Here is a 27,728-nt window from a genome sequence, read left to right as displayed (position 1 = left end):
TTACGCTGACTTTTCACAGATCCAATATAGAATTGAGTTACACGATTCATCATTCCATTCTCCATAAACAGTCATCTCCACACAATCCTCAATTCCGTAAAGATCATTGGGTTCCCCGTCATTCCAAAACCTAAATGACAAAACATGAAAGGCAACAAGTTCATTCTGAGAATTGTTCTATAAATGGTGAAAAGTCATTCTGGCGCTCAGCGATTGGAGTGTCCTTGTGTCAGATAGAAAAAGTTAACATGCAGGTATAGTTAGCAATTAGGAAGCAAAGTGGCATGGAGATTGGGGTGCAAGATTTTGCTGCAATTATCTAAGGCTTAGTGAAGTTACACTGGAATACTGTGCAAAGTTTTAGTCTCTGCTTCGATTTATTATTATCACTGTATTAGCATACAGTGAAAAGTGTTATTTCTTGCATGCTATACAAAGCATACCGTTCATAGAGAAGGAAACGAGACAGTGCAGAATGTAGTGTTACATTCATAGCTAAGGGGTAGGGAAAGATCAACTTAATGCGAGGTAGGTCCATTCAAAAGTCTGACAGCAGTAGGGAAGAAGCAGTTCTTGAGTTGGTTGGTATGTGAGCTCAGATTTTTGTGTTTTTTTTCCCCAATGGAAGAGAGCATATCCGGGGTCTTTGATTATGCTGGCTGCTTTGCCGAGGCAGCAGGAAGTGTAGACAGAGTCAATGATTGGGAGCTGGTTTGTGTGATGGATTGGGTTACATTCACGACCTTTTGTAGTTTCTTGTGGTCTTGGGCAGGAGTTATACCAATCTGTGATACAACCAGAAAGAATGCTTTTTATGGTGCATCTGTAAAAGCTGGTGAGAGTCGTAGCTAATGCCCTTAGTTGTGTGAGAAAGTAGAGGCGTTGGTGGGCTTTCTTAACTATAGTGTCGGCATGGGGGGGAGCAGGACAGGTTGATTGTGACCTGGGCATCTAAACCCTTATCTCAAGAAGAATATGCTGAGAGACAGGTTGCAAGGAAGCTTTACTGCATTGATTCCTGGTATCAGAGGTTGGGCCTATTCAAAGAGATTGAATATGGAGAGCCTTTATTCCCTGGAGTTTAGAGGAATAAGATTGAATAAGCTCCATTTTTGAGAGGAATTGCTGGGTACACACTGAGAGGCTGCAGCAGCTGGACTTAATGGGGTGAATATCTGACAGTGAGATGAGGAGGAATTTCTTCACTCAGTGGGTTGTGAATCATTGGAATTCTCTATCCCAGAGGGCTGTGGAAGCTCAGGCATTGCCAGTGAAGCCACCTGTAGAGAGCTTGGGGCGCAGACGTCACAGTCTCCTGATGCATTGTGAGATGTTTTGATACCCTCTCCACCACAGACATTTCCCCTCCCTACTGATTGCTCCCTGTGCCAGTGCCCTACCCCGCTCCACCATGTTTGCAGAGCACCCACTCCTGTCATTGTTTCACACCCACTCAGACTGCACCCCCTTAGCACTGCCAGGGTGCCTGGTGGGCAGTGCTAGGTTGGATCACTTCCATGGGCACTGCTCAGCCACTCCCCTGATCACCAAGGGGTTTCAATAGCCTCTGATTTCCCCCAGCTTGGTCATCTGGATCCCCATTGGTGGGGACCATGAGTGATTGTCATCGGTAAGAATGTTCACTGATGAGGAGGAGCATCCGGGAAGCCAGAAATGGCCATACCAGGCAAGTTAATGACTTAATTAATTAATGGAAAGCATGTCATCAATAGTTAAATCGGTTTTGTGTCCTTTCTGGGCGTGAAGCTAATTGCGCTGCCTTTTAGCACGTGACTCGTTTGCACCTAGTATGAAAGCCTCACGCACTACCTTCCTGGCCCACTGTGCCAACTGGCCAGTGCAGGGCCAGGCACATCGTGCCCATTGAATACAGCCCAGAATAGACTGATAGGGTTTTGGACTTTAAGGGACGTGCAGCCAGACAGCAGAGTTGAGTTGAAGATCGGTCATGATCGCACTGAGTGCAAGGAGCGGCTTCAAGGGGTTGGATCAACGACTCCTACTCCCATTTTTTATATTCACAGCTTTTCCAAACCACAATTGATTAGGATTGAAGGTGTCATTTTTCCATTTTCCAGCAGCACCAGCAGATGGGAAAAATGGCGTTGATGCTGCCGGCTCAATAGGATTTCTCAGCCACTTAGACCAGAACACAACTGGGAAGTGGCACAGGACAGGCTCCGATAACAGAAATCTCCGTTGACCTTGGGTGGGAATTTCCGGTCTCACCCGAGCAAGGCCATAAAATCCCGCCCTTAGTGTTTTAAAGATCGGAGCGCCACTTTTAAAGGCTGCCCTGACATGACTTATGAAAATAGATCACCCCCTAACCCCCCCAACCTGTCCCCAGTGCTGAATCATAGAGTCACAGAGCATGGAAACAGGCCCTTCTGCCCAACTTGTCCATGCTGCTCTTTTTTAAAACCCTTAAGCTAGTCCCAATTGCCCGCACTTGGCCCATATCCCTCTATACCCATCTTACCCATGTAACTGTCTAAATGATTTTTAAAAGACAAAAGTGTACTCGCCTGTACTACTACCTCTGGCAGCTTGTTCCAGACACCCACCACCTTCTGTATGAAAAAATTGCCCCTCTGGACACTTTTGTATCTCTCCTCTTGGGTTTGAATCCCGCCATGTCAGATGTTGGAATTTAAATTCAATTAAAAAACTATCTGGAATTAAGAATCTACTGATGACCATGAAACCATTGTCGATTGTTGGAAAAACGCATCTGTTCACAATGTTCTTTAGGGAAGGAAATCTGCCAGGAAGTCCTTACCTGGTCTGACTTACATGTGATTTCAGAGCCACAGCAATATGGTTGACTCTCAGCTGCCCTCAGTTAGGGGTATAACTGCTGGCCCAGCCAGTGATACCCAAGTCTCACGAATGAATAACAAAATAATTTCGGAGGTATAACAGAATTGGACTCAGAATGTGACGAGCCACTCAGCAAAAGTGCATTTCAGTCAAGTCAGAACGGAAAGCAGAAGATAAGCTCACACTCTAGTTGCACTGCAGGAGACTCAGGCAAGGACTATAATGCGCCAGGCTTCGGAAGAACGTTGAGGCATATGTCCCTATTGGGAATCCTCCACAAACGTCTGCATTCAAGGCCAAGGTGTATGAAAGAACTCAACATTAACTTGGCACAGGGTTTTGTGCAGAGATGGTGTTTATCTGTTTGTGCAGATTTGACCATGGCCTCCATCAATAAGTCTGCAGAGCCCACCATTATGACTTCTTAGCTTCCTTTGCAACAACAGCATCATCCACCAGACATGAGGGTGGCATGGTGGCAGAGTGGGTTAGCACTGCTCCTCACAGTGCCAGGACCCGGGTTCAATTCCAGATTTGGGTCACTGTCTGTGCGGAATTTGCACGTTCTCCCCATGTTTGCATGGGTTTCCTCCAGGTGCTCTGGTTTCTTCGTACAGTCAAAAGATGTGCAGGTTAGGTGGATTGGCCATGCTAAATTGCCCCTTAGTGTCAGGGGGCTTAGTGGGGTGTGTACAGGGGGTTAAGGGTTAAGGTCCTTAATTATGCTGCCTGCTTTGCAGAAGCCCTCTGGACCCTTTTATATCTCTCTCTTCTCACCTTAAACATACCCTTACTTTTGGGAAAAGATATTGACTATCTAGCAGATCTATGTCCCTTATTATTTTATAGATCTATTGACCACCCCTAAGCCTCCTATACTCGAGGGAAAAAAGTCCCAGTCTATCCAGTCTCTCCTTATAACTCATACCAACAAGTCCCAGTGGCACCCTAGCAACTCTTTTCTGCACTCTTTCTAGTTTAATAATATCCTTTCTATAATAAAGTGACCAGAACTGTACACAGTACTCCAAGTGTGGCCTTACTAATGTTTTGTGCAACTTCAACAAGATGTCTCAACTCCTGTATTCAATGTTCTGACTAATGAAACCAAGCACGCTGAATGCCTTCTTCAACACCCTGTCCAACTGTGACTCCACTGTCAAGGAACTGTAATCTCTTTGATCTGTAACTCCCCCCAACGCCCTACCATTATTTAACTAAGTCCTGTCCTGGTTTGATCTATCAAAATGCATCACCTCGCATTTATCTAAATTAAACTCCATTTGCCATTCATCAGCCCACTGGCCCAACTGATCAAGATCCCATTGCAATCCTAGATAGCCTTGTTCACTGTCCACTATGACACCAATTGTGGTGTCATCTGCAAACTTACTAACAATACCTCCTAAATTCTCATCTAAATCATATAAATGACAAATAACAGTGGACGCAGCACCGATCCCTCAGACACACCACTGAAAAAAAGCCGTCTACAACCACCATCTGTCATTAAACCAATTTTGTATCCATTTGGCTACCTCACCCTGGATTCCGTGAGATTTAATCTTATGCAACAACGTACCATGTCTTACTTTGTCAAAGGCCTTGTTAAAGTCCATATGGACAACATTGACTTCACTGCTCTCATCCACCTTCTTGGTTACCCCTTCAAAAAACTATCAAATTAATGGCTTCAATTGCGTCTTCACTCCTATATATACTCTTTCCTGCAATGGGGACCCATTGTAATGTTGAATAGTAATGGAACTCGTGGGGCACCTTGCTCAAGGGCCCTCTTGATGTGTAACTATCTCCCTTTTAAGCAATAATCTTATAGTTACAATCCCTGTGGTGGTCCTTTGTATTATTATTGACCATATTGAGTTGTGTCTTCCCATTGATAGATCCATTAGTTCGTTAGTTAAAATGACTGAAAGATGCAGGATGATCTTGAGAGGTCGCTCACCTTGCAGCAATGCAAGGGGGTAGGGAAGTGATTGTCACTAAGGTCAACACTAGGAGTTGAACCACAAGATGTTTAATGATCTCATATAAGTGTTCAAGCCAGTGATGTATCCTCAAATGCCATATGCTACCAATTGCACCAATAACCTCAACCAATGCTCAGTTCACCACAAACCCATCAATCATCGACCAACAGTCAGGATTTACATTAATTCATTAATTACATAGCGGGGAGGCGATGGTCTAATGGTGTTATCACTGGACTATTAATCCAGAAACTCAGCTAATGTTCTGTCGGCTCTGCATGCTCCCGACGTATGTCGATGTATGTGCAAGCAAACCCCTTTCACAGAATCACAGAAGCTCTACAGTGCAGAAGGAGGCCATTCCAGGCCCTATTCCTGTAACCCCACATATTTACCCTGCTAACCCTTGATACTAGGGTCAATCTAGCATGGCCAATCAACCTATCCCACACATCTTTGGACTGTGGGAAGAAATCAGAGCACCTGGAGGAAACCCACGCAGACACGGGGAGAACGTGCAAACTTCAAAGTCACCCATGGCCGGAATTGAACCTTGGTCCCTGGCGCTGTGTGGCAGCACTGCTAACCACTGTGCCACCGTGCTGCCCCTTGTCAACATGGATTCAGCATTCTTCACATCAAATATCTGTGTGCATACACCAGGGGTGCAATTTGGAACATGAAGGGACCTCATTGCACCCAGTAAACTGGCATTACCACACTACATTTCACTCCCTTTGTCTCTAATTTATTTTACCATTTGGCTAAATAATGGGTATTTTAATTTGAACACAAGTTGGACTTTATATTCATGTTCAATGTCACGGATATTGTATAGAAAATCAACTGATAAAACAAACTCACTTTACAGAGGAAGCATAATCTGTTCCATCCACCCAACGCCAATCACCTTCAGAGATCGAATCATTGAGTCCAATCCAGTGACTTCCCCTGAGAGTCCAGTGTTGGAGAAATACCTGTCATTAAAGTAAAAGTATCACTGTAGTAGATGGAGCAAGATAATTTGTAAGCAATATTACAGACAAACTCTCTTCCTAGCAATCTCCTGCCTTAGTTCTTAACCCATTTATTTTAAGCCAACCTTTATTCCTCCTACAATGCAAGACATAGGCAAGTTAAATGTGTGGCTGAGAGATTAGCGTGAGAGAAGTGGGTTTCAATTCATGTAGCACTGTGTAATGGGAAAACAGGGCAGTAGGAGTAGTCTTTATTTGAATTGTGCTGAGACCAGTGTTCTGCAGAATCGAATAATTAGATCTGAAGAGAGAGGCCAATGCGTTAAAGAATTGATGCAAAGACTCAGTTGGGGGAAATTTTGATTTGATTTGATTTATTATTGTCACATGTACTAGTATACAGTGAAAAGTACTATTTTGTGCGCATTATACAGACAAAGCATACCGTTCCTAGAGAAAGAAACGAGAGAGTGCAGAGTGTAGTGTTACTGTCATAGCTAGGGTGTAGAGAAAGATCAACTTATTGCGAGGTAGATCCATTCGAAAGTCTAATGGCAGCAGGGAAGAAGCTGTTCTTAAGTCGGTTGGCACATGACCTCAGATTTTTGCATCTTTTTTCTGATAGAAGAAGGTGAAAGAGAGAATGTTTATGTGCATTTATTAGTGTCACAAATAGGCTTACATTAACACTGTGATGAAGTTACTGTGGAAATCCTCTAGTCACCACACTCTGGCACCTGTTTGTGTACACCGAGGGAGAATTTAGCATGGCCAGTGCATCTAACTAGCATGTCTTTCAGACTGTGGGAGGAAACCGGGGAAACCCATGCAGATATGGGGAGAACATGCAAACTCCGCACAAACAGTGATCCAAGCTGGTAACTGAATCCAGGTCTCTGGCGCAGTGAGGCACAAGGGTTAACCACTGTGCTACCCTGCTGCCCATGATGGGGTGCGTGGGGTCCTTAATTATGCTAGCTGCTTTTCTGAGCCAGCGGGAAGTGGAGACAGAGTCAATGGATGGGAGGCTGGTTTGAGTGATGGACTGGGCTTCGTTCACGACCTTTTGTAGTTTCTTGCCGTCTTCAGCAGAGCAGGAGCCATACCAAGGTGTGATACAACCAGAAAGAATGCTTCTTATGGTGCATCTATAAAAGTTGGTGAGAATCATAGCTGACATGCGAAATTTCCTTAGTCTTCTGAGAAAGTAGAGGCATTGTTGAGCTTTCTTAACTATAGTGTCGGCATGGGGGGACCAGGACAGGTTGTTGGTGGTCTGGACACCTAAAAACTTGAAGCTCTTGACCTTTTCCAGTTCATCTTCGTTGATGCAGACAGGGCATGTTCTCCTTTATGCTTCCGGAAGTCGATGACTGTCTCCTTCGTTTTGTTGACATTGAGGGAGAGATTATTGTTGCTGCACCAGTTCACCAGTTTCTCTACCTCATTCCTGTACTCTGTCTCATCATTGTTTGAGATTTTTTTACAGAATATGTAGGTTTTTGATTCAAGTTATTTTGAAATTTTATTGATATATAAACTCCTTTATTTAAAGAAAAAGAACATCTGATAATTCTACGTTACCGGTAGGCAGGTGGCACAGTGGTTAGCACTGCTGCCTCACAGTGCCAGTGATCCAGGTTTGATTCCCAGATTGGGTCACTATCTGCGTGGAGTCTGCATGTTTTCCCCGTGTCTGCGTGTGTTTCCTCTGGTGCTCTGGTTTCCTCCCACAGTCCAAAGATGTGGATTGACCATGCTAAATTGCCTTTTAGGGTCAGAGGGATTAGTCAGGGTAAATATGTGGGGTTGTGGGAATAGGGCCTGGGTGGGATTATGGTCAGGGCTGACCCGATGGGCTGAATGGCCTCTTTCTGCACTGTAGGGATTCTATGATTCTATGTGGTAGGAATGAATCAATATTGTTTTGAGTCCCTATCGATAGACACAGTTTATTAAAACTATGGTCTTTGAGTTAGAAGGTGCTCGCTTGTAATCTGTTGTATATTACTTCCAAAATTTAATTACAGATTGGTGCCAGTTCATATAATGACTGTGGTAGTGTGCTCCATTTAAGGGGCGATAGTTTGTGGGACAAAGCACATGAACCTTAGCCTATCAGGTGTTAGGGTCTGGGTAGTGGTACCTGCAGTATGAGCCTGTGAATGGGTGGGACTAGGCCTGTGTCCATACTGAGCTTCTCTGTATAGTTACAATTATTGTTCAATAAATCACCGCTGTGATTTAAGGCTTCCTTATCACATTACCTCACACTCCAATAACAACATACTTGACACTGCTGAAAGTTAAGTGACATGCTACACCAGTGGGGTAATGAGTCACATGCTGCGTTATTGGCGCACAATATAAAGTGAGACATATGTGTATAATACAAAATATTTACAATCTTTCACAAAAAAGCTGTATTCTTATGTGATAATTTAAGAATTATTTGACTGAACTTGCTTATTAGAAGCACTGCTCTATTATTTTCTATTAAATACTCGGAAATAGAGACTGAATAAAGTAACTCACTGTTTCAATTGGAACTGTTTTAAAGAAATCCATCTGGAGAAAGCTGTCTCATTTATATTTAAAGAAATGAAGCTTTGAGGATGAACTTCTCATACCTTGATAACACAGAAACATAGAAGATAGGAGCAGTAGGAGGCTCTTCGAGCCCCCTCTGCCATTCATCACGATTGTGGCTGATTGTCCAACTCAAATCCTAATTCTGCTTTCTCCCTATTTGGCCCAAGTGCTATGATGATGCCGGCGTTGGATTGAGGTGGACATAGTAAGAAGCCTCGCAACACCAGGTTAAAGTCCAACAGATTTATTTGATAGCACAAACTTTCAGAGCACTGATCCTTCACTCACTTGATGAAGGAGCAACACTCCGAAAGCTCGTGCTGCAAATAAACCTGTTGTTCTTTAACCTGGTGTGAGGCTTCTTATTGCGTCAAAGTACTATATCCAGCTGCCTCTGGAATAGAACATAGAACATAGAACATTACAGCGCACGATGTTGCGCCGACCAGTTACAAAACAATGACCCACTAACCTAAACCAATCCCTTCTCGTCCATAAACCTATCCACGGATCTCTTAAACACCCCCAAACTAGGCGCATTTACAACTGCAGCAGGCAGGGCATTCCAATCCCTCACCACCCCCTGGGTAAAGAACCTACCCCTGACATCCGTCCTATAACTACCACCCCTTAATTTAAAGCCATGCCCCCTCGTGCTAGATTTCTCCATCAGAGGAAAAAGGCTATTACTATCCACCCTATCTAATCCTCTAATATGTTCAATGTTTTGGCATCAACTACTTCTAGTGGCAAAGAATTCCCACTCTTTGGGTGAAGAAAGGTCTCTTCATCTTCATCCTAAATGATCTACTCTGAATCCTCAGACTGTGATCCCTGATTCTGGACTCCTCCATCATTGGGAATATTCTCCCTGCATCTACCCTGCCGAGTCCTGTTAGAATTTTATAAGTCTCCACAATCAGCCTGATCAACCTTCGCTGCACTCCCTCGAGAGCAGGAACATCCTTCCTCAGAAAAGGAGACCAAAACTGCACACAATACTCTAGGTGTGGCCTCACCAAGACCCTGTGTAATTGCAACAACACATTCCTGTTCCTGTACCCAAAAACCTCTTTCAATGAAGGCCAGCATGCCATTTGCCTTTCTGCTGTACCTGCATGCTTACCTTTAGCGACTGGTGCACAAGGACACCCAGGTCCCGCTGCACACTCCCCTCTCCCAATTTACAGCCATTCAGGTAGTAATCTGCCTTCTTGTTTTGCTTCCAAAGTGAATAACCTCACATTTATCCAAATTATACTGCATTTGCCATTGATTTGCCTACTCATTCAATCTGTCCAGAACATGCTAAAGGATCTCTGCATCCTTGTCACAGTTCACCTTCCCATTCAACTTCATTTCATCTGCAAACTTTGAGATGTTACACTTTGTTCCTCATCCAAATTATGTATATTGTGAATAGCTGGGGTCCCAGCACCGATCCTGTGGCACCCCACTAGTTACTGCCTGCCAATTTTTAAAAGATCCATTAATTCCTACTCTTTGCTTCCTCTCTGCCACCAGTTTTCTATCCATCTCAATTCACTCCCCCCAATCCCATGCACTTTAATCTTGCACAATATTCTCTTACGCGGGACTTTATCAAACTCTTTCTAAAAGTCCAAATATACCATATCGACTTGGTCTCCCTTGTCAACTCTACTAGTTACATCTTCAAAGAATTCCAACAGATTTGTCAAGCATGATTTCCCCTTCATAAATCCACGCTGACTGTCTGATCCTACCTCTGCTTTCTAAATGCACTGCTGTGAATTTCTTGATAATGAATAAATGTCTGAAAAGAGCAGGATTTGTTTTCAGAAGTACTTAGTGGGTAGTCATTTGTTACTGCAGCTCTGTATTATACTGGCTACTAGCTTGATGCCTTTGAAAGGAGTTTTGTTATAATGTGGTCTCACAATCTCAAGATATGGGCTGGAACTCTCCAGACTTTTCTGGCCCAGACAGTGCACCCCTGCTGCAGATTTCCAGGTGCATTCAATGGGAAACACTGTGGGCAATGGCAGGACCACAAGGTCCGCCACCAGCCAATGGCAGATTGACTCCCATTCCCGTCAAACACATGGCAGGTTGGGCAGTAAATCCCACCTATGGACTCTGTGGGTCACTTTATAACAGCAACCTAGTGTAGATACTCCTGCTATACAGAGCCCCCTACCATACTCCTTTTACACCTATGACTGCGGCCAAATTCCCCTCCAATTCAATTTTCAAGTTTGCAGATGACACCACCGTAGTGGATCGGGTCTCAAACAGTGACAAGACAGAGTATAGAATGAGATAGAGAATCTCATGAACTGGTGCGGCAACAATAATCTTTGCCTCAATGTCCATAAAACAAAGGAGATTGTCATCAACTTAAGGAAGTGTAAAGCAGAACATGCCCCTGTCTACATCAATGGTGACAAAGTAGAAAAGGTGGAGAGCTTCGAGTTTTTAGGTATCCAGATCACCAACCTCTCCTGGTCCCCCCATGCCGATACTGTAGTTAAGAAAGCCCACCAACGCCTCTATTTTCTAAGACTAAGGAAATTTGGCATGTCAGCTATGGCTTTCACCAGCTTTTACAGATGCACCATAGAAAGCATTCTTTCTGGTTGTATCACAACTTGGCATGGCTCCTGCTCTGCCCAAGATTGCAAGGAACTACAAAAGCTCATGAATGAAGCCCAATCCATCATGCAAATCAGCCTCCCATCCATTGACTCCGTCTACACTTCCCACTGTCTCGGTAAAGCGATCAGCATAATTAAGGACCCCACACATTCTCTCTTTCACCTTTTTCCTTTGGGGAAAAAATACAAAAGTCTGAGGGCACATACCAACTGACTCAAGAACTTCTTCCCTGCTGCCATCAGACTTTTGAATGGACCTACCTTGCATTAAGTTGATCTTTCTCTACATCCTAGCTATGATTGTAACACTACATTCTGCACTCTTTCATTTCCTTCTCCACGTAGGGTATGCTTCATCTGTATAGTGAGCAAGAAACAATACTTTTTAAAGTACGCTAATACATGTAACAATAATAAATGAAATCAAATAAGCATTTCAATGTGGATGTACAATAATCTGGGGAAGGACAGGAATTACACATTGATATTAACTATTAGGAAGGCTAATGGAATGTTAGTCTTCATCACAAGATGATTTGAGCACAGAAGGAGTGAAGTATTGCTTCAATTGTATAGAAGCTTTGTGAGACCACAACTAGAGTACTGTGTATAGTTTTGGTCCTCTTACCTCAGAGAGGATATTACTGCCATGGAGGAAGTGTAACAAAGGTTCACCAGACTTGTTCCAGGGAAGTGTTATGAAGAGAGATTGGACAAACTGAGCCTGTATTCTGCAGAGTTTCAAAAAATGAGAGGTGGTCTCTTTGAAATCTACAAAATAGTTAAAGGAAGAGATGGGGGAGATGTGGTAGGTTGGGAAGTCCGGAACCAAGGGCGGGGAAATTTCAAAATTAAGACTGAGATGAGGAGAATTTCTTCACAAAGAGGGTTGTGAACTTTTGGCATTCTTGATCACAGAGGGCAGTTGAAGCTCAGTCATCGAGCATGTTTAAGACAGAAATTGACATATTCCTGATTAGCAATGACATAAAGGGTTATGGGGATAGTGGGCGTAAAAAGAATTGAAGTCTCCAATCAGCCATGATCGTATTGAATGGGGAGGAATCTTGACAGGCTGAGTGGCCTATTCCTCTTCCTATGTTTCTATGATAGGTCCAGTTGAAGAGCTAGTATCAGTATAGGCATGAAGGCTAAATGGCCTTTGTCTCTGTCCATCTGCTTTTATGATGTGGAGATGCCGGCGTTGGACTGGGGTAAACACAGTAAGAAGTCTCACAACACCAGGTTAAAGTCCAACCAATTTATCTGATAGTAAACTCACAAGCTTTCGGGGTTTGCCCCTTCATCAGGTGAATGGAGAGTTCTGGCCTCAGACAGAGCATATAACAGCACACACAGTTTATAAATTACTGATTAGAATGCGAGTCTTTACAACTAACCTGCTATTCAAGTCTTAAAGATGCAGACAGTGTGAGTGGAAACAGCATTAGGCATAGGTTAAAGAGATGTGTATTGTCTCCAGACAGTACAGTAAATGAGGTTTTGCAAACGCAGGCAAGTCATGGGGGTTACTGATAGTGTGACATGAACCCAAGATCCCTGTTGAGACTGTCCTCATGCGTGCGGAACTTGGCTATCAGTCTCCAAACAGCGACTCTGCACTGTCGTGTGTCGTGAAGGCCGCCTTGGAGAATGCTTACCCAAAAGTCAGAGGCCGATGCTCGTGACCGCTTCCTGTTTGCCAACAGGAAGGGAACAGTCTTGCCTGGTGATGTTCAAGCGATGTTCATTCATCCATTGTCGTAGCGTCTGCATGGTCTCCCCAATGTACCATGCCTCAGGACTTCCTTTCCTACAGAGTATCAGGTAGACAACGTTGGCCGAGTTGCAAGAGCATGTGCAGTGTACCTGGTGGATGGTGTTCTCACGTGTGATGATGTCATCCATGTCGATGATCCAGCATGTCTTGCAGAGGTTGCTGTGGCAGGGTTGTGTGGTGTTGTGGTCACTGTTCTCCTGAAGGCTGGGTAGTTTGCTGCGAACAATGGTCTGTTTGAGGTTTGTGCTGTAAACTGTGTGTGCTGTTATATGCTCTGTCTGAGGCTAGAACTCTCCATTCACCGAAAGCTTGTGAGTTTACTATCAAATAAATTGGTTGGACTTTAGTCTGGTGTTGTCAGACTTCTTACTGCATCTGGTTTTATATCATCACTGAATGATTAGACAATAGTGAAATTACGATAATCTTTTACCCGTTCCTCAGCACTGTTAACGACTACAAGATTGGCGTTCATTAATGTACAAGATCTCTGAGCATTCACTTGGTTTTTCTTAACTGGTGAGAAGTAATAACAGTTTTTCTGGAACGGCATCCAGTGGGGAAGACATTGGACATGGCGTTGATCTGTGAAGACATTAAGGTAAATGTTAGAGCCAGCAACGACACCCCAGTACCCCATAAATCTCCTTAGTTGCCACGATTTTTCCAGAATTCTAAAAGTGCTCGTTACAGAGCATCAAATGCCCCATGACAAGTTCAACTTCAAGGTAAGAATCCTCCAACATCACCTGTTGCTGGGACTCTCCATTTCTGCTGCTGTGAATGGAGATTTGGCTGAGTACCAAGTTCTGAGTGCTCAGTGCACAAGACCGGACAATTCCTGCCAAAGTCTCACACTTCAGAGTCTAGTAATTGGATCTTGCCTGAATTGGGGATAAGCCCAATACAAGCCAGGCTGTAGTGTGGCTGAAGAAATACTCATAGCAGGATCACAGGAAATCAGTCCACAGCCCCAACGTCTTTCTGCTAATGGTGTGCAGGCCCCAGTCACAGTTCCTGAATCAGCTCCAGCTTCAAGATCCCAGAGGCTGCTGGATGGTCCTAGGCCCTGGCACCAGTTCTGCAGACACACTTCTCAGAGACATCGCCAGTTCCCAGACATCAGGTCACAGTCACAGTCAAGATGGTTTCCTCACCTTCTGCAGGTTCTGTATGATAGCTATGTCACTGAGATTGTGACTCACACTGTTGAGTCACACTGGATAGAGGGAATTGAAATCCCTCTATCCAGTGCATGTTCTGTGTAACTTATTCCCTTTGTCCTTCCGTCTAAGGTGGAGGAGTGCCAATTCGTAGGGAGAGTGGTAGGTGTAATAGATTTAGGTACGTGTAATAGGACATATTTAAGGTGCAAGAGGCAAGATCTAAAGGAGATGTACGACACAGATTTTTTACACAGAGAGTAGTGGTTGCCTGGAACTCGTTGCTGGGGGAGGTAATGGAAGCAGATAGGGTAGTGACTTTTAAGGGATGTCTTAACAAGTACATGAATAGGATGGGAATAGACAGATATGGTCCCTGGAAGGGTAGGGGATTTTAGTTAAGTCGGGCAGCATGGTCGGTGCAGGCTTGGAGGGCTGAAGGGCTCTACCTGAGCTGTAATTTTCTTTGTTCTTTGTTACAAGGGGAGATTTCTTTCCCTTCACGACACTTGGTGGGATATGAAGGCAATACTGAGGATCCCGTGGGCGAGTCCCACATGTCAGCATACCTCTAATCCACCACAATGTGGTTAGTCCTGTCGATGAGCAGGACATTGGATGAACTGTGATCAGGAACCGGGATCCGCATACTGGTGTAAAGCACCCTGCAATTTTAATTCAGCTGAATCCTGCCTTGATGCCAAAGTTCTGTTCAATATTTTCCTTGTTGTTACTGTAAGCCTGACAGAGCACAAAGCCCAGGCTCTGCCGCAGGCCCGACACAGCAGAAAGCCCAGGCTCTGCCGCAGGCCCGACACAGCAGAAAGCCCAGGCTCTGCCGCAGGCCCGACACAGCAGAAAGCCCAGGCTCTGCCGCAGGCCCGACACAGCAGAAAGCCCAGGCTCTGCCGCAGGCCCGACACAGCAGAAAGCCCAGGCTCTGCCGCAGGCCCGACACAGCAGAAAGCCCAGGCTCTGCCGCAGGCCCGACACAGCAGAAAGCCCAGGCTCTGCCGCAGGCCCGACACAGCAGAAAGCCCAGGCTCTGCCGCAGGCCCGACACAGCAGAAAGCCCAGGCTCTGCCGCAGGCCCGACACAGCAGAAAGCCCAGGCTCTGCCGCAGGCCCGACACAGCAGAAAGCCCAGGCTCTGCCGCAGGCCCGACACAGCAGAAAGCCCAGGCTCTGCCGCAGGCCCGACACAGCAGAAAGCCCAGGCTCTGCCGCAGGCCCGACACAGCAGAAAGCCCAGGCTCTGCCGCAGGCCCGACACAGCAGAAAGCCCAGGCTCTGCCGCAGGCCCGACACAGCAGAAAGCCCAGGCTCTGCCGCAGGCCCGACACAGCAGAAAGCCCAGGCTCTGCCGCAGGCCCGACACAGCAGAAAGCCCAGGCTCTGCCGCAGGCCCGACACAGCAGAAAGCCCAGGCTCTGCCGCAGGCCCGACACAGCAGAAAGCCCAGGCTCTGCCGCAGGCCCGACACAGCAGAAAGCCCAGGCTCTGCCGCAGGCCCGACACAGCAGAAAGCCCAGGCTCTGCCGCAGGCCCGACACAGCAGAAAGCCCAGGCTCTGCCGCAGGCCCGACACAGCAGAAAGCCCAGGCTCTGCCGCAGGCCCGACACAGCAGAAAGCCCAGGCTCTGCCGCAGGCCCGACACAGCAGAAAGCCCAGGCTCTGCCGCAGGCCCGACACAGCAGAAAGCCCAGGCTCTGCCGCAGGCCCGACACAGCAGAAAGCCCAGGCTCTGCCGCAGGCCCGACACAGCAGAAAGCCCAGGCTCTGCCGCAGGCCCGACACAGCAGAAAGCCCAGGCTCTGCCGCAGGCCCGACACAGCAGAAAGCCCAGGCTCTGCCGCAGGCCCGACACAGCAGAAAGCCCAGGCTCTGCCGCAGGCCCGACACAGCAGAAAGCCCAGGCTCTGCCGCAGGCCCGACACAGCAGAAAGCCCAGGCTCTGCCGCAGGCCCGACACAGCAGAAAGCCCAGGCTCTGCCGCAGGCCCGACACAGCAGAAAGCCCAGGCTCTGCCGCAGGCCCGACACAGCAGAAAGCCCAGGCTCTGCCGCAGGCCCGACACAGCAGAAAGCCCAGGCTCTGCCGCAGGCCCGACACAGCAGAAAGCCCAGGCTCTGCCGCAGGCCCGACACAGCAGAAAGCCCAGGCTCTGCCGCAGGCCCGACACAGCAGAAAGCCCAGGCTCTGCCGCAGGCCCAACACAGCAGAAAGCCCAGGCTCTGCCGCAGGCCCGACACAGCAGAAAGCCCAGGCTCTGCCGCAGGCCAGAGAGCATAGTCGCGGATCTTGTTTCTTGTTCTTGTGATTGTTGTCTGAAAGTAGCCATTCTGATGGGTCCCAATAGGATAGGAAGGCCAAGGAACATACTACTGTACACTGAGTGCTCCAGCCTGCCAGTTAAAGAAATGAGTAACCCCAGCAACAGAATCAGAAGGGAAATTGCTGATATGATCACCAGATACAATTGTATTTAGTATTTAAAGCAGGCAGTAGGTAGCTATACAGTATTATCAAACCACAGTGAGTCCACTCTGAGCATTTATTTCAGCAGGGCAATTAAACTTACCCTCTTTCAGCTTTGAAACTTCAGTCTTAAGTTCAGTGATTGAGTTTCTCATCTCTTTGGACATTCTTGTAACTGGAAGAGAAAGAACATTTTCGATTATTGGCCAGAATTCTCCCATCCTGCCGGCCACTGGAATTGTAGTGGGCAGGTTCTGGAGAATGTGAAACCCCACTGACAGTCGGACGGGTATTTGGGTGGCTTTTAGACCAGCGCGGTTGGGGAATTTGACCCGTTGATTCTCCAAGAGAGAGTTTCTCATTATCACCTTTAATCCATACTCACATTGAATGTATAATAATACTCCCAGTCACATCTCCAATCTCTGTCTGAAAACCAAAGTGGGGGGGGGGGGGGGAATTTTCTGCCCCATTCACTGTGGACTGGAATGGAGGAAGGGGGGAGGAGAGCAGAGAGTTGAGTGGGAGACCCAGAACGATGTATGCTGGCGTGATTTCTCTGTTTAACTTCCGCACACTGCCACTGCGGCATTGGGGATCCCGACTTTTATATCTAATTGAATATGCAAATGAGGTGGCTTGCATTCCCCACTTCCATGTTTGCCTGTCCATTCACATCCCTGTGTCTTCAAGACAGCATGAATCACAACAGATTCTCCACAATCTGCATCTAGTTAACAAAACCTGCTGGAGGCACTCAGGGAGGTACAGCCCATGGAGGAGGTTGGGGGGGTGAGGAGGGTAATGTCCGGGCAGTAAACTCAGGCAGTACCCTGGCACCACCCAGGGAGCAGCGCCCATACCTTGGCGTGACAGTTGCAAGGAAGGGTTGTCAGGACAGGAGGACAGGGCCTTCATCACTCCAGGGGGGCAGTGCCAGGAGTTAGTGCCTGCACTGTGCTGGGGGAGCAGTTCTATGGGCAATGCCGGTAGCATAGAATCGTAGAATCCCTACTGTGCAGAAGGAGGTCATTCGGCCTATCAAGTCTGCACTGACCATAATCCCACTCAGGCCTATTCCCATCATTTACCGCGCTAATCCCTCTAACCTACACATCCCAGGACACTAATGGGAAATTTAGCATGGCCAATCAAACAATCTTGCACATCTTTCAGCCTTTGGGAAGAAACCAGAGCACCTGGAGGAAACCCACACAGACACGGGGAGAATGTGCAGACTCTGCACAGACAGTGACCCAAGCTGGGAATCGAACCCAGGTCCCTGGAGCTGTGAGGCACCGAAGATAACCACTGTGCCACCATGTCGTCTGCCAACAACTGTGCCACAATGCTGCAGGGTGGGAGGGCTCCATGATGGAGGTGTGGAGGGGGTGGAGGGAGCTCTGTTTCCATAGCGGGAATCAGGGATTCCATGTTGGGGAGGTTTTTGTGGTTTTGGGGGTGGTGGGGGGTGGTGAGCATGGGGTTCAGGTTGGCGGTGGTTCCATGTCAGGGTGGGGCATTTCCCAGTTCCATGTCCAATGGGGATCTTTAAAAGGAGCCCAATCTTTCAGAAATCTGAATTTCTGGTGGAACTCGTTCAAAGCCCACCCCGCCTGCATGTGGAACCCACTTGTTGGTTTTTTTTCAATCGAATGTCCTAAAATCTGGGGGGAAAAGCCATCATTACAGCTGTCGAGCTGAACTCTCTTTTTCCCACCTGGGCTAATAGTTTGCTAAAGAACATAAGAAATAGGAGCAGGAGTAGGCCATCTAGCCCTTCGAGCCTGCCCTGCCATTCAATAAGATCATGGCTGATCTGAAGTGGATCAGTTCCACTTTCCCGCTCTCTCCCTATAACCCTTAATTCCCTTGTCTGTCAAAAACCTATCTACCCATGAGTTAATATATTTAGCGAGGTAGCCTCCACCACTGGCACAATGACAAAATGCCTCCACAATGACAAAATTCCAGCCCTTGCGTTCAATTCATTACACATGATAGCAATAAATATCGCAAGAAGACCAAAGACTTGTTTTACATTGGTGTGAAATCTTGCCACAATCACCCCCTCCCCCAGTCAGTTGCTGGATGCATTTTCCACTGTTCAAAATCGGGAACATAATAACTTCATTGCAGTGTAGCAATGCGGTGTTGGGTGGCATGGTGGCACAGTGATTGCCACTGTTGCCTCACAGCGCCTGGGACCCGGGTTCGATTTCCGGTTTGGGTCACTGCCTGTGTGGAGTCTGCACGTTCTCCCCGTGTCTGCGTGGGTTTCCTTCGGGTGCCCCGGCTTCCTCCAGAAAGAGGTGCTGGTTAGGTGGATTGGCCATGTTAAATTCTCCCTCGGTGTACCCGAACAGGCGTGCGGTGACTAAGGAATTTTCACAGTAACTTCATTGCAGTGTGAATGTAAGCCTACTTGTAACTAATAAATAAACCTTACTTTAATGTAAACCCACTTGTGACATAATTACACAAACCATACAGGACAAAGTAGCATGTTTGATTGCACCCCCTTCCATAAACATTCAATCCCTCCAACAGCGACAGCTGTGTGTATCATTTACAAGATGCACATTTGCTACTCAGCAAGGTTCCTCAGGCAGCACCTTCCAAACCTATGACCTCTAACATCTAGGACAAGGGCATAAGACACATGGGAACATCATGCTCCCCCTCCCCCCCAAAAATACCCCCTCCAAGTTATTCACTGACTTGGAAATATATTGGCCGTTCTTTCACTGTCACTAGGTCAAAAATCAATGAACACCTTCTGTAACAGCACAATGGGAATACCTACACCACTGGGACTACAGCGATTTAAGAAGGCTACGCACAACCACCTTCTTAAAGGCAACTAGGGATGGGCAATAAATGCTAGCTAAGCCAGTGAAACCCACATCCCATAAAGGGATAGAAAAGAATTAAGGACAGAGTGAGAAATCTGTAAGCTGATTAGAGACAGACATATCAATCTGTAAAGACAGGTCACACCGAACTAAACTAATTGATTTTTTTCCTGACAGTAGCTAAAGTAAAAGACAGGAGAATATGTATGGGTAAAATTTAAAGGCATCTTATATGGTTTCACTTGAGATACGAGTGATCATGGACTTGAAGCCATGGGTGAGAACTGCTAAACCTTCTGTAAAACTGGAGAGCTCTCTGAAACAGCAATACAAAAGATCTGGATGTCAAATTTGGGCTTTGTACTCACCATTCCTTGTCACCTGGGACAGTTCCTTTTCCAAATTCCCGTCAATTCTCTTCATTTCATTGAACATCTGTGAAACTGAAAGAGAAACAAGGTTTGTCCCTCAACATTAGCCCAAATTGGATTCTCCTCCTCCGTCCTTCATGGAGAAGAATCACATGCTAAGGTCCACAATGTGTAACCCTCCCCACGCTCAGTTTCCCTTTACCACTGACGTTACTGTTCAACTGGGAAAGTTCATAGAATCCCTACAATGCGAAAGAGGCCATTTAGCCCATTGAGTCTGCACTGACAACAACCCCACCTCGGCTCTATCCCCAAATTTATACCCCAATAATGTCTCTAACCAATGTATCCAGGGATAATAAGGGGCAATTTAGCATGACCAATCTATTTAACCTGCAAATCTTTTGGACTATGGGAGGGAACCTGAGCACCCAGATGAAACCCACACAGATATGGGGAGAATGTGCAAACTCCACACAGACAGTGACTCCAGCCAAAAATCAAACCTAGGTTCCTGCTCTGTGAGGCAGCCATGCCAACCACTGTGCCAGCCTTCGTCTTGAAATCAAGCAATGTTTTGGCTTTAACTACTTTCTATGGTAATAAATTCCACACATTCACCACTTTCTGGGTGAAGAACTTTCTCCTCACCTAAGTTCTAAAAGGTTTATCCCTTATCCTTGAACTATGACCCATGGTTCTGGACTCACCCCTTATTGGGAACATTCTTTCTGAATCTACCCTATCTAACCCCTGTCAGAATTCTACACGTTTCTATGAGATCCCCTCTCAGTCTTCTAAACTCCAGTGAATATAATTGTAACCAATTTAGTCTCTCATGTCTCAGACCTGCCATCCCAGGAATCAGCCTGGTAAACTTTCACTGCACTCCTTCTATCGCAAAGACATCCTTCCTCAGATAAGGACAACAATCTGCACAAAATATTCCAGGTGTGGCTCCAACAATACAGTAAGAAATCTCACAAGACCAAGTGAGACTTGTTACTATGCCTACCCCAGTCCAACACCAGCATCTCTACATCATGCCCACCTATAGAATTGCAGCAAAATATCCCTATCCCAAATCCTATCACTATGAAGGCCAACATACCATTTGGCATCTTTGCACTTGCTACATCTGTACTAGAACCAGAAACCTCTGACCTGGCCCGTGAAGAGGATTCTCTGGTCTTGCTGCAATGAATAGAGTTTTGGACAAGCGTTAAATCCTCCATTCTTGCTGGGAGCAGCAGCAGGACTGAACAAGATCGGAGAATCCTGACCTTGATGCTCAATAAACTTCATGTCCATTCACTGATCTCTAAAATGTATTTCTCAAATGTGAAATATAATCAACACAGCTCAAGAAATGTTTACACTTTGTAACTGAAGCGAGAATGTAACAGAGAAGATTTGGTTCAGCTATACAGAGCCTTGGTTAAACCACATCTGATGTACTGCATACAGTTCTGAGACCCGCACCTACAAGCTCTTTGAGATACTGCAATGCATACTCACCAGAACGCCACATGGACTTCACGATTACATAAACTAAGCCAATTTTCATTCCACAATCCCAATCTCCATCTCAGGTCCCACTCTCCCCTCAACCCCTCTGAATCCCACTTTCCATCCCCTTAAGTCTTCGTACTAAGTAAGCCGTGTAGTAGATTAAGATAGTTTCAGTGTGACCCCTAGTTCTGGACTTCCTCATCATCGGGAACAGTCTGGAGACCTGCCAAACCATCTGTAAAATAGGAGAGCCCTCTGAAACGGTGACACAAAAGATCTAGATGTCGGATTTGGACATTGCACTCACCATTACTCATTACCTGGTCCAGTTCCTTTTCCAAATTCCCATCAATCCTCTTCATTTCATTGAACATCTGTGAAACTGAAAGGGAAACAAGGTTTGCTCCTCAACATTGGCCTAAATTGGGTTTTCCTCATCCATCCTTCATGGACAAGAATCACATACTAAGGTCCACATTGTGTACGCCTCCCCAAGCTCAGTTTCCCTTTACCACAATCTGTTGGGACTGATGCCAACTCCCACTGGCAGAAACACATGGTGGGGGTCCAATTAATCTCACCCAACATCTTTTACCCAGAGGGTGGCTGGAATTTGGAACAAACTGAGAGGGCTGTGGAAGCTAGTTTGATCAAGGTATTCAAAGGGAAATTGGGTAGCTATCTGAAAAGAGAAAATGTGCAAGGTTATGGGGACAAGGCAGTAGAGAGGGATTAGGGAGCGTGTTCTGTCAGAAAGCCAGTGCAGATTTGATGGGCTGAATGGCACTATAAAGGTTCTGTGCTTTAAGAGGAGACTTTACAGCTTTCCAGATTAAATGAAATAATGTCACATTTCAGTTTCTTCCCCCATTCTATCTCATTGTCTTTATTTCTTGTGTTCCTTTCTCAGTTACTTTTCATTTTGACAGCTGTGTCCTGGCATTCAGACATTAGCGAGACACACTTTTCTTCTTTTGCTTGTTCCATTAGCATTCCCTTTGACTTTGTACCATGAACCCTTTTTCATTTAATCTGTACTTTCCTCCGACACAGACCTCTCCTTGTGTTCTTTCACACCCTCCCCCATCACCTGCTCAAAACATATTGCATTTCCAATTTGTCTCAGTTCCAACCAAGATAACAAACATGAAAATATTTCAAACAAAGGAGGTTACTCCAACCTGCAGCCGAAAATCCGGGATGAGTCTTCTTCTGTTTGTCTGTATTTAATGGCTGTTTGACTACTTTTAGCCTTGGGATGGGACTTCTGCCCTGTTTGGGGACTGTTTCTTGCTGTATTTAGAACTATTGTTTCCCTCAAATAGCCAGACAAAGTCACAGGGTGGTTTGGGATGAATTTATTGAAAGAAGTCAAGGGGTACAGAACTCTGCATAAAGTCATTCAGATCAGAGTGAAAAATTCAGAAATACATAAGCAAGTAAAGTCTCAGCTTCGATTACAAGTGGGGAGGCGAAGGAGAGGTGACGGACTAGTGGTATTATCACTAGACTCTTAATCTAGAAACTCAGCAAATGTTCTAGGGACCCGGGGTTCGAATCCCGCCACAGCAGATGGTGGAATTTGAATTCAATAAAAAAAAAATCTGGAATTAAGAATCTACTGTTGACCATGAAACCATTGTCAGAAAAAACCATCTGGTTCACTCATGTCCGTTAGGGAAGGAAATCTGCTATCCTTAGCCATTCTAGCCTACATGTGACTCCAAAGCCACAGCAATGTGGTTGATTCTCAACTGTCCTCAGGCAACGAGGGATGGACAATAAATGTTGGCCAGTCAGTGGTGCCCATGTCCCATGAATGAATATAAATACAAGTAATTAGCATATACCAATAAGAGAATAGGAGCTCTCTCTACCCAATCATAGTTATTAATTAGATTACATAATATAAAAGTACAGTTTTTAAAACCAATTGCAATCACTTTACACTTGCTTAATTATAATACCCAATTGAGGTAAGGTTTCTCCTTGCCTCAATTGAGTATTGTTTTCCACCATCATTTAGGCATCCCAGCTGTGTCTGGATATTAGAACATGGATCACTCCCATGTAAATGCATGATTAAAAGACCCGCCGTGCCCCAGTCAAGGAAGAAGGCCTGTCTCTGCGAGCTGCTAGCAGTGGTGGCCAATATTGAGTGACAGGAAGTCCTCAGTGAAGAGGAACCATGTTTCCAGCATTCAAGGAAGTGCAGCGTTCCAACGGGGCCAGGCTATGTTGTGTGGGGAGTTGAGTTCTCCAAGCCAGGGGTAAGGGAACACCCTTAACAGTAACAGTCTCCTTTGAGTGCCTGAACAGGAAGTGTTCCAAGTGCCACCCCCACTTCCCTCCCCCCACTGCCACTTAGTGAACAAGGTACACTGTGACCTGGGTACTCACACCAGTGGTAAAATGTGCCAGGACAAACTCAACTGATCCATGGGCAAGTGGGAGGCAACTTGACACTTCCTCAAACATTGGATGAATCCCACTGTGATTCCCATTTTTCTGTTGCCTCTCCTGCCAACCTGTCCAAGAAGCTATAAAATTTCACCAGTTAACTCTTGTTTCTCTCTTCACAGATGCTGCCAGACATGATGAGTCTTTCCAGCATTTTCGATAACAACGCAAATAGGATTGAACTAAAACAGAAAATCCTGGAAAATCTCAGCAGGTATGACAACATCTGTGGGGAGAGGGAGAGAGAACAGGGCCAATGTTTCGAGTCTGTATGACTCTTCATCAGAGCTCAAGAAAATGGGAAATAAGGTGAGCTTTCTTCTGTTGTGTGTGGGTTGGAGGGGTGGGGGGTGTGCACGGTGTGCGGAGCAGTAGGGACTGAATAGAAGGCCAGCGATAGGTGGGAACTAGGGAGAGATTGACAAGGATCTTGTAGTCAAAAGGACAAAGGTAGTGGCAACCATAGCTAAGAAGGGTGCTGATGGAGGCCATGAAAAGGTCAGAGAACAGGTAGTATGTTGGGTAAAGTGAAGATGAACTTGGGACGGCATGGTGACACAGGGTTAGCGCTGCTGCCTCACAGCACAAGGGACCCAAGTTCAATTCTTGGCTTTGGGTCACTGTCTGTGAGGACTTTTGCACATTCTCCCTGTGTCTGCGTGGGTTTCTTCCGGGTGCTCCGGTTTCCTCTCAGTCTGAAAGACGCGCTGGTTAGTTGCACTGGCCGTGCTAAATTCTCCCTCAGCGTGCCTGAACAGGTGCCGGAGTGTGATGATGAGGAGATTTTCACAGGAGTTTCATTGCAGTAAGACTACTTGTGACTAATACATAAACTTAAAAAAACTTTTGTAAAGCTCTGTTTCAGATGCAATATAAGCATCATGTTCAGTTCTATGTCCCCAACTTTAGGAAAGGTATGAATCAAAACATTGGTGATTGTTCAGAGAAGATTTCTGAGAATAGTTTCAGGATGAGACAGTGTAGTTTCAGGATGGCAAGACGAGAATTGTTTTCTGAGGACAAGAGTAGGCTGTGGTTCGATTGAAGGGTTCAAGATCAGGAGGGGTCTGGACAAAGTAAATCGAGAGAAATTGTTCCCATTTGCAAAAGGATCAGGAATTTAAGGACACTGATTTAAAGCGAAAGGCAAGAGGAGCAGTATGACGTGAAGAAAATCTCTTATTAAACTCTCTGAATGGTTAGGTTTAGAATGCAGAGGATTCAATCTTGAGCCTGCGTTCCCCGTTCTTGCGAATGCCAGCAGGGGTTCAAGGTCCAAAAACTGCAGTTCTCACCAACAAGATTTCAGATTTTTAGTGCGGTTTACTACAGATTCACACAGATGTGAATTTGTTATCAAGTCTCCCCAGGGGCATAAAGGTAAATACAGACCCCAGAGAAGAGGGTTATGCCCAGCTACTGGCCTGCCAATGTCCCCTGGCAGTGCTCCTTGGCACTGACAGGTGAGCAAAATGACAATATTGGACTAATTGGAACTATTTGCAGAAATGGAAAAAGTAGAAGTTCAACTGAGCAGAGGAACTAAAAAGAGCAATAAATAAAGGAAGTAATAACGTCCTGATTTGATTTTTGGGCTGTCACAAGACTTTTAATTCCAGATTCTTATTGAGTTCAAATGTTGATACATGCTATGGTAGGATTCAAACCCAGGTCCCCAGAGAATTACCCCAAGTCTCTTGATTATGCATCCAATGACAAGACCACTACACCACCGCCTTCCCTATATGTTGAGGTGGAATCGAAGTGGGGGTTAAGACTCTCTCCTTCCAACTCCTGCAATCTCACTAATTGATGGTCAGGTGATAGGATGGCTGACTGCACATTAGCTGTTGATAGGCTTTGAGGTGGCGGCTGTGTCTTCACCTGATGCAGCAGTAGGGGCTGATGGGCTGTTTGAAGGACTTGAGCCCAGATCGGAATGGCCTGTGCTTCCCAGATCTTCCTGCAGGCATCCAGAGAAGCCTCAGAACGCAGCAACCTATAGCTCCACAATGTCCAATGCCCTCCAACATCCCTCCCCCTCAGACAGGAAACTTAAACAGGACTGCAGCTTTCAGTGAGTGGGGGGAAACTTAATCTTTTTCTAAACATCTTTTTTTAAATATTTAACATCTAACTGAATTCCCTGATTTGCTCCATGCTTAAGCTCTGCACTGGAGTTCAGTTAAAATGAGTTAATCAAGGAAACCACCTCAAACATCAAGACAAGTCCTATCTTGCTTCTAGCTCTGGCCAATCAGAATTCAAAACAATTAGTTACATAGTCAGAAAATACCAGAAAACCTAAGAGGAAGCAACGGTCTCATGGTACTATCATGAGACTAGTAATCCAGAAACTCATCTAATGTTCTGGGGACACGGGTTTGAATCCTGCCACAGTAGATGGTGGAATTTGAATTCAGTGAAAAATATCTGGAATTAAAGGGTCTACTGATGATTATGAAACAATTGTCGGAAAACCCCATCTGCTTCACTAAGGTCCTTTAGGAAAGGGAATCTGCCTTCCTTCCCCAGTCTGGCCCACATATGACTCTAGAACCATAGCAATGTGGGTGACTTCAAATAATTTGATTTATTTTTGTCACATGTATTAACATATAGTGAAAAGTATTGTTTCTTGCGTGCTACACAGACAAAGCATAATGTTTGTAGAGAAGGAAGCAACAGAGTGCAGAATGTAGTGCTACAGTCATAGCTAGGATGTAGAGAAAGATCAACTTAATGCAAGGTAGGTCCATTCAAAAGTTGGGCAATAAATGTTAGCCAGTGACATCCATGTTGCATGAATGAATAATAAAAAAACTTACACAGTATGACGGCAGTGGTGAATATCAGCACAAACAACAGGATAGTGAGGCCCAGAAGAATATAGATGACGAGTGGTGATTGTTTTCCTTGGACAGAGCCTGCCGATTTCTCACCTTGTTCTGTAAGGTTTAAGAGAAAGTCATCAATGAAAGCTTTATAACAATCTTGTGAAAAATAATCCCAGACTTTTATTCATTTGGTATTGGAGAAGAAACTAATTTTCCAGCCCCTCCCACTAGCAGAATCTTCCAGTTCAATTGAAGTTGACTCCTTGAAGTAAGTTCATATAGAAACATAGAAACTAGAAGCAGGAGTAGGCCATTCGGCCCTTTGAGTCTGCTCCACCATTTATTTTGATTATAGCTGATCATTGAATTCAATATCCTGATCCTGCCTTCCTCCCATGTCCCTCGATCCCTTTAGCCCCAAAGGCTTTATCTGACTTCTTCTTGAAATCAGACGTTTTGGCCTCAGCTATTTCTGTGGAAATGAATTCCACAAATTCACTACCCACACGTTGTAAACGTCTATGACTCTATATTTCTCCCTCTCTTTAGCTATGAAGGAAATGCCCGCCCGAGATTTCTGTTGTCAGACCCTCACCAATTCCTTGGTAGGCGAGGTGATAGATTTCCGGCCTCTGTTTCTTTCTCCACAGGTGTTGCCGGACCTGCTGAGATTTTCCAACATTTACTATTTTTATTGCTTTGTTTTAGTGTTCAGATCCAAATCCATTTATCCTTCTGAAGAACACTGATAACTTATTCTCTCAAACAGGGCGGCAAGGTGGCTAGCACTTGCTGTGTCAGAGCACTAGGGACCGGGTTTGATTCCCAGTTTGGGTCATTGTCTGTGTGGAGTTTGCATGTTCTCCCTGTGTCTACGTGGGTTTCCTCCAGGTTCTCCAGTTTCCTCCCACAATTCAAAAAACATACAGGTTAGGTGCACAGCCGTGCTAAATTCTCTCTCGGTGTACCTGAACAGGTGCTGGAGTGTGGTGACTAGGGAATTTTTCATGTTGTAGTGTGAATGTAAGCCCACTTGTGATTAATAAACAAACTATAAACAATTTATTGTTCAATTTCTGAAGGTTAATAAATATTAGCTAATTATCTCAAAATGTATATATCGTACAGTAATGATCAAATAACTGATACATACCTGGTTTCAACTCTTCCTGTTTTCCTCTGCAGCTCCTTTCTGGATCACTGGATAACTCATCGCAATTTTGGTAATCAT

General features: G+C 45.5%; 1 protein-coding gene across 1 annotated transcript; it reads right to left on the bottom strand.

Moving 5' to 3' along the window:
• On the bottom strand, window positions 1-27,728 carry LOC145360913 (CD209 antigen-like protein C). Its single transcript, XM_080216416.1, has 8 exons — window positions 27,651-27,728; window positions 26,489-26,608; window positions 21,508-21,582; window positions 19,686-19,760; window positions 16,566-16,637; window positions 13,254-13,405; window positions 5,700-5,812; window positions 1-130 (listed from the first exon to the last, which is right to left on the bottom strand). The coding sequence occupies exons 3-8, from the start codon at window positions 21,572-21,574 to the stop codon at window positions 1-3; spliced, it is 609 nt and encodes a 202-aa protein (XP_080072542.1). The 5' UTR covers window positions 21,575-21,582; window positions 26,489-26,608; window positions 27,651-27,728.

Source organism: Carcharhinus amblyrhynchos, chromosome 33, assembly GCF_965287045.1.
Source record: "Carcharhinus amblyrhynchos chromosome 33, sCarAmb.v2.hapA, whole genome shotgun sequence".
In the NCBI taxonomy this organism is placed as follows: Eukaryota; Metazoa; Chordata; class Chondrichthyes; order Carcharhiniformes; family Carcharhinidae; genus Carcharhinus; species Carcharhinus amblyrhynchos.
The sequence above is the reverse complement of the archived record's forward strand: the minus strand, read 5'-3'. Positions and strand labels throughout refer to the sequence as shown.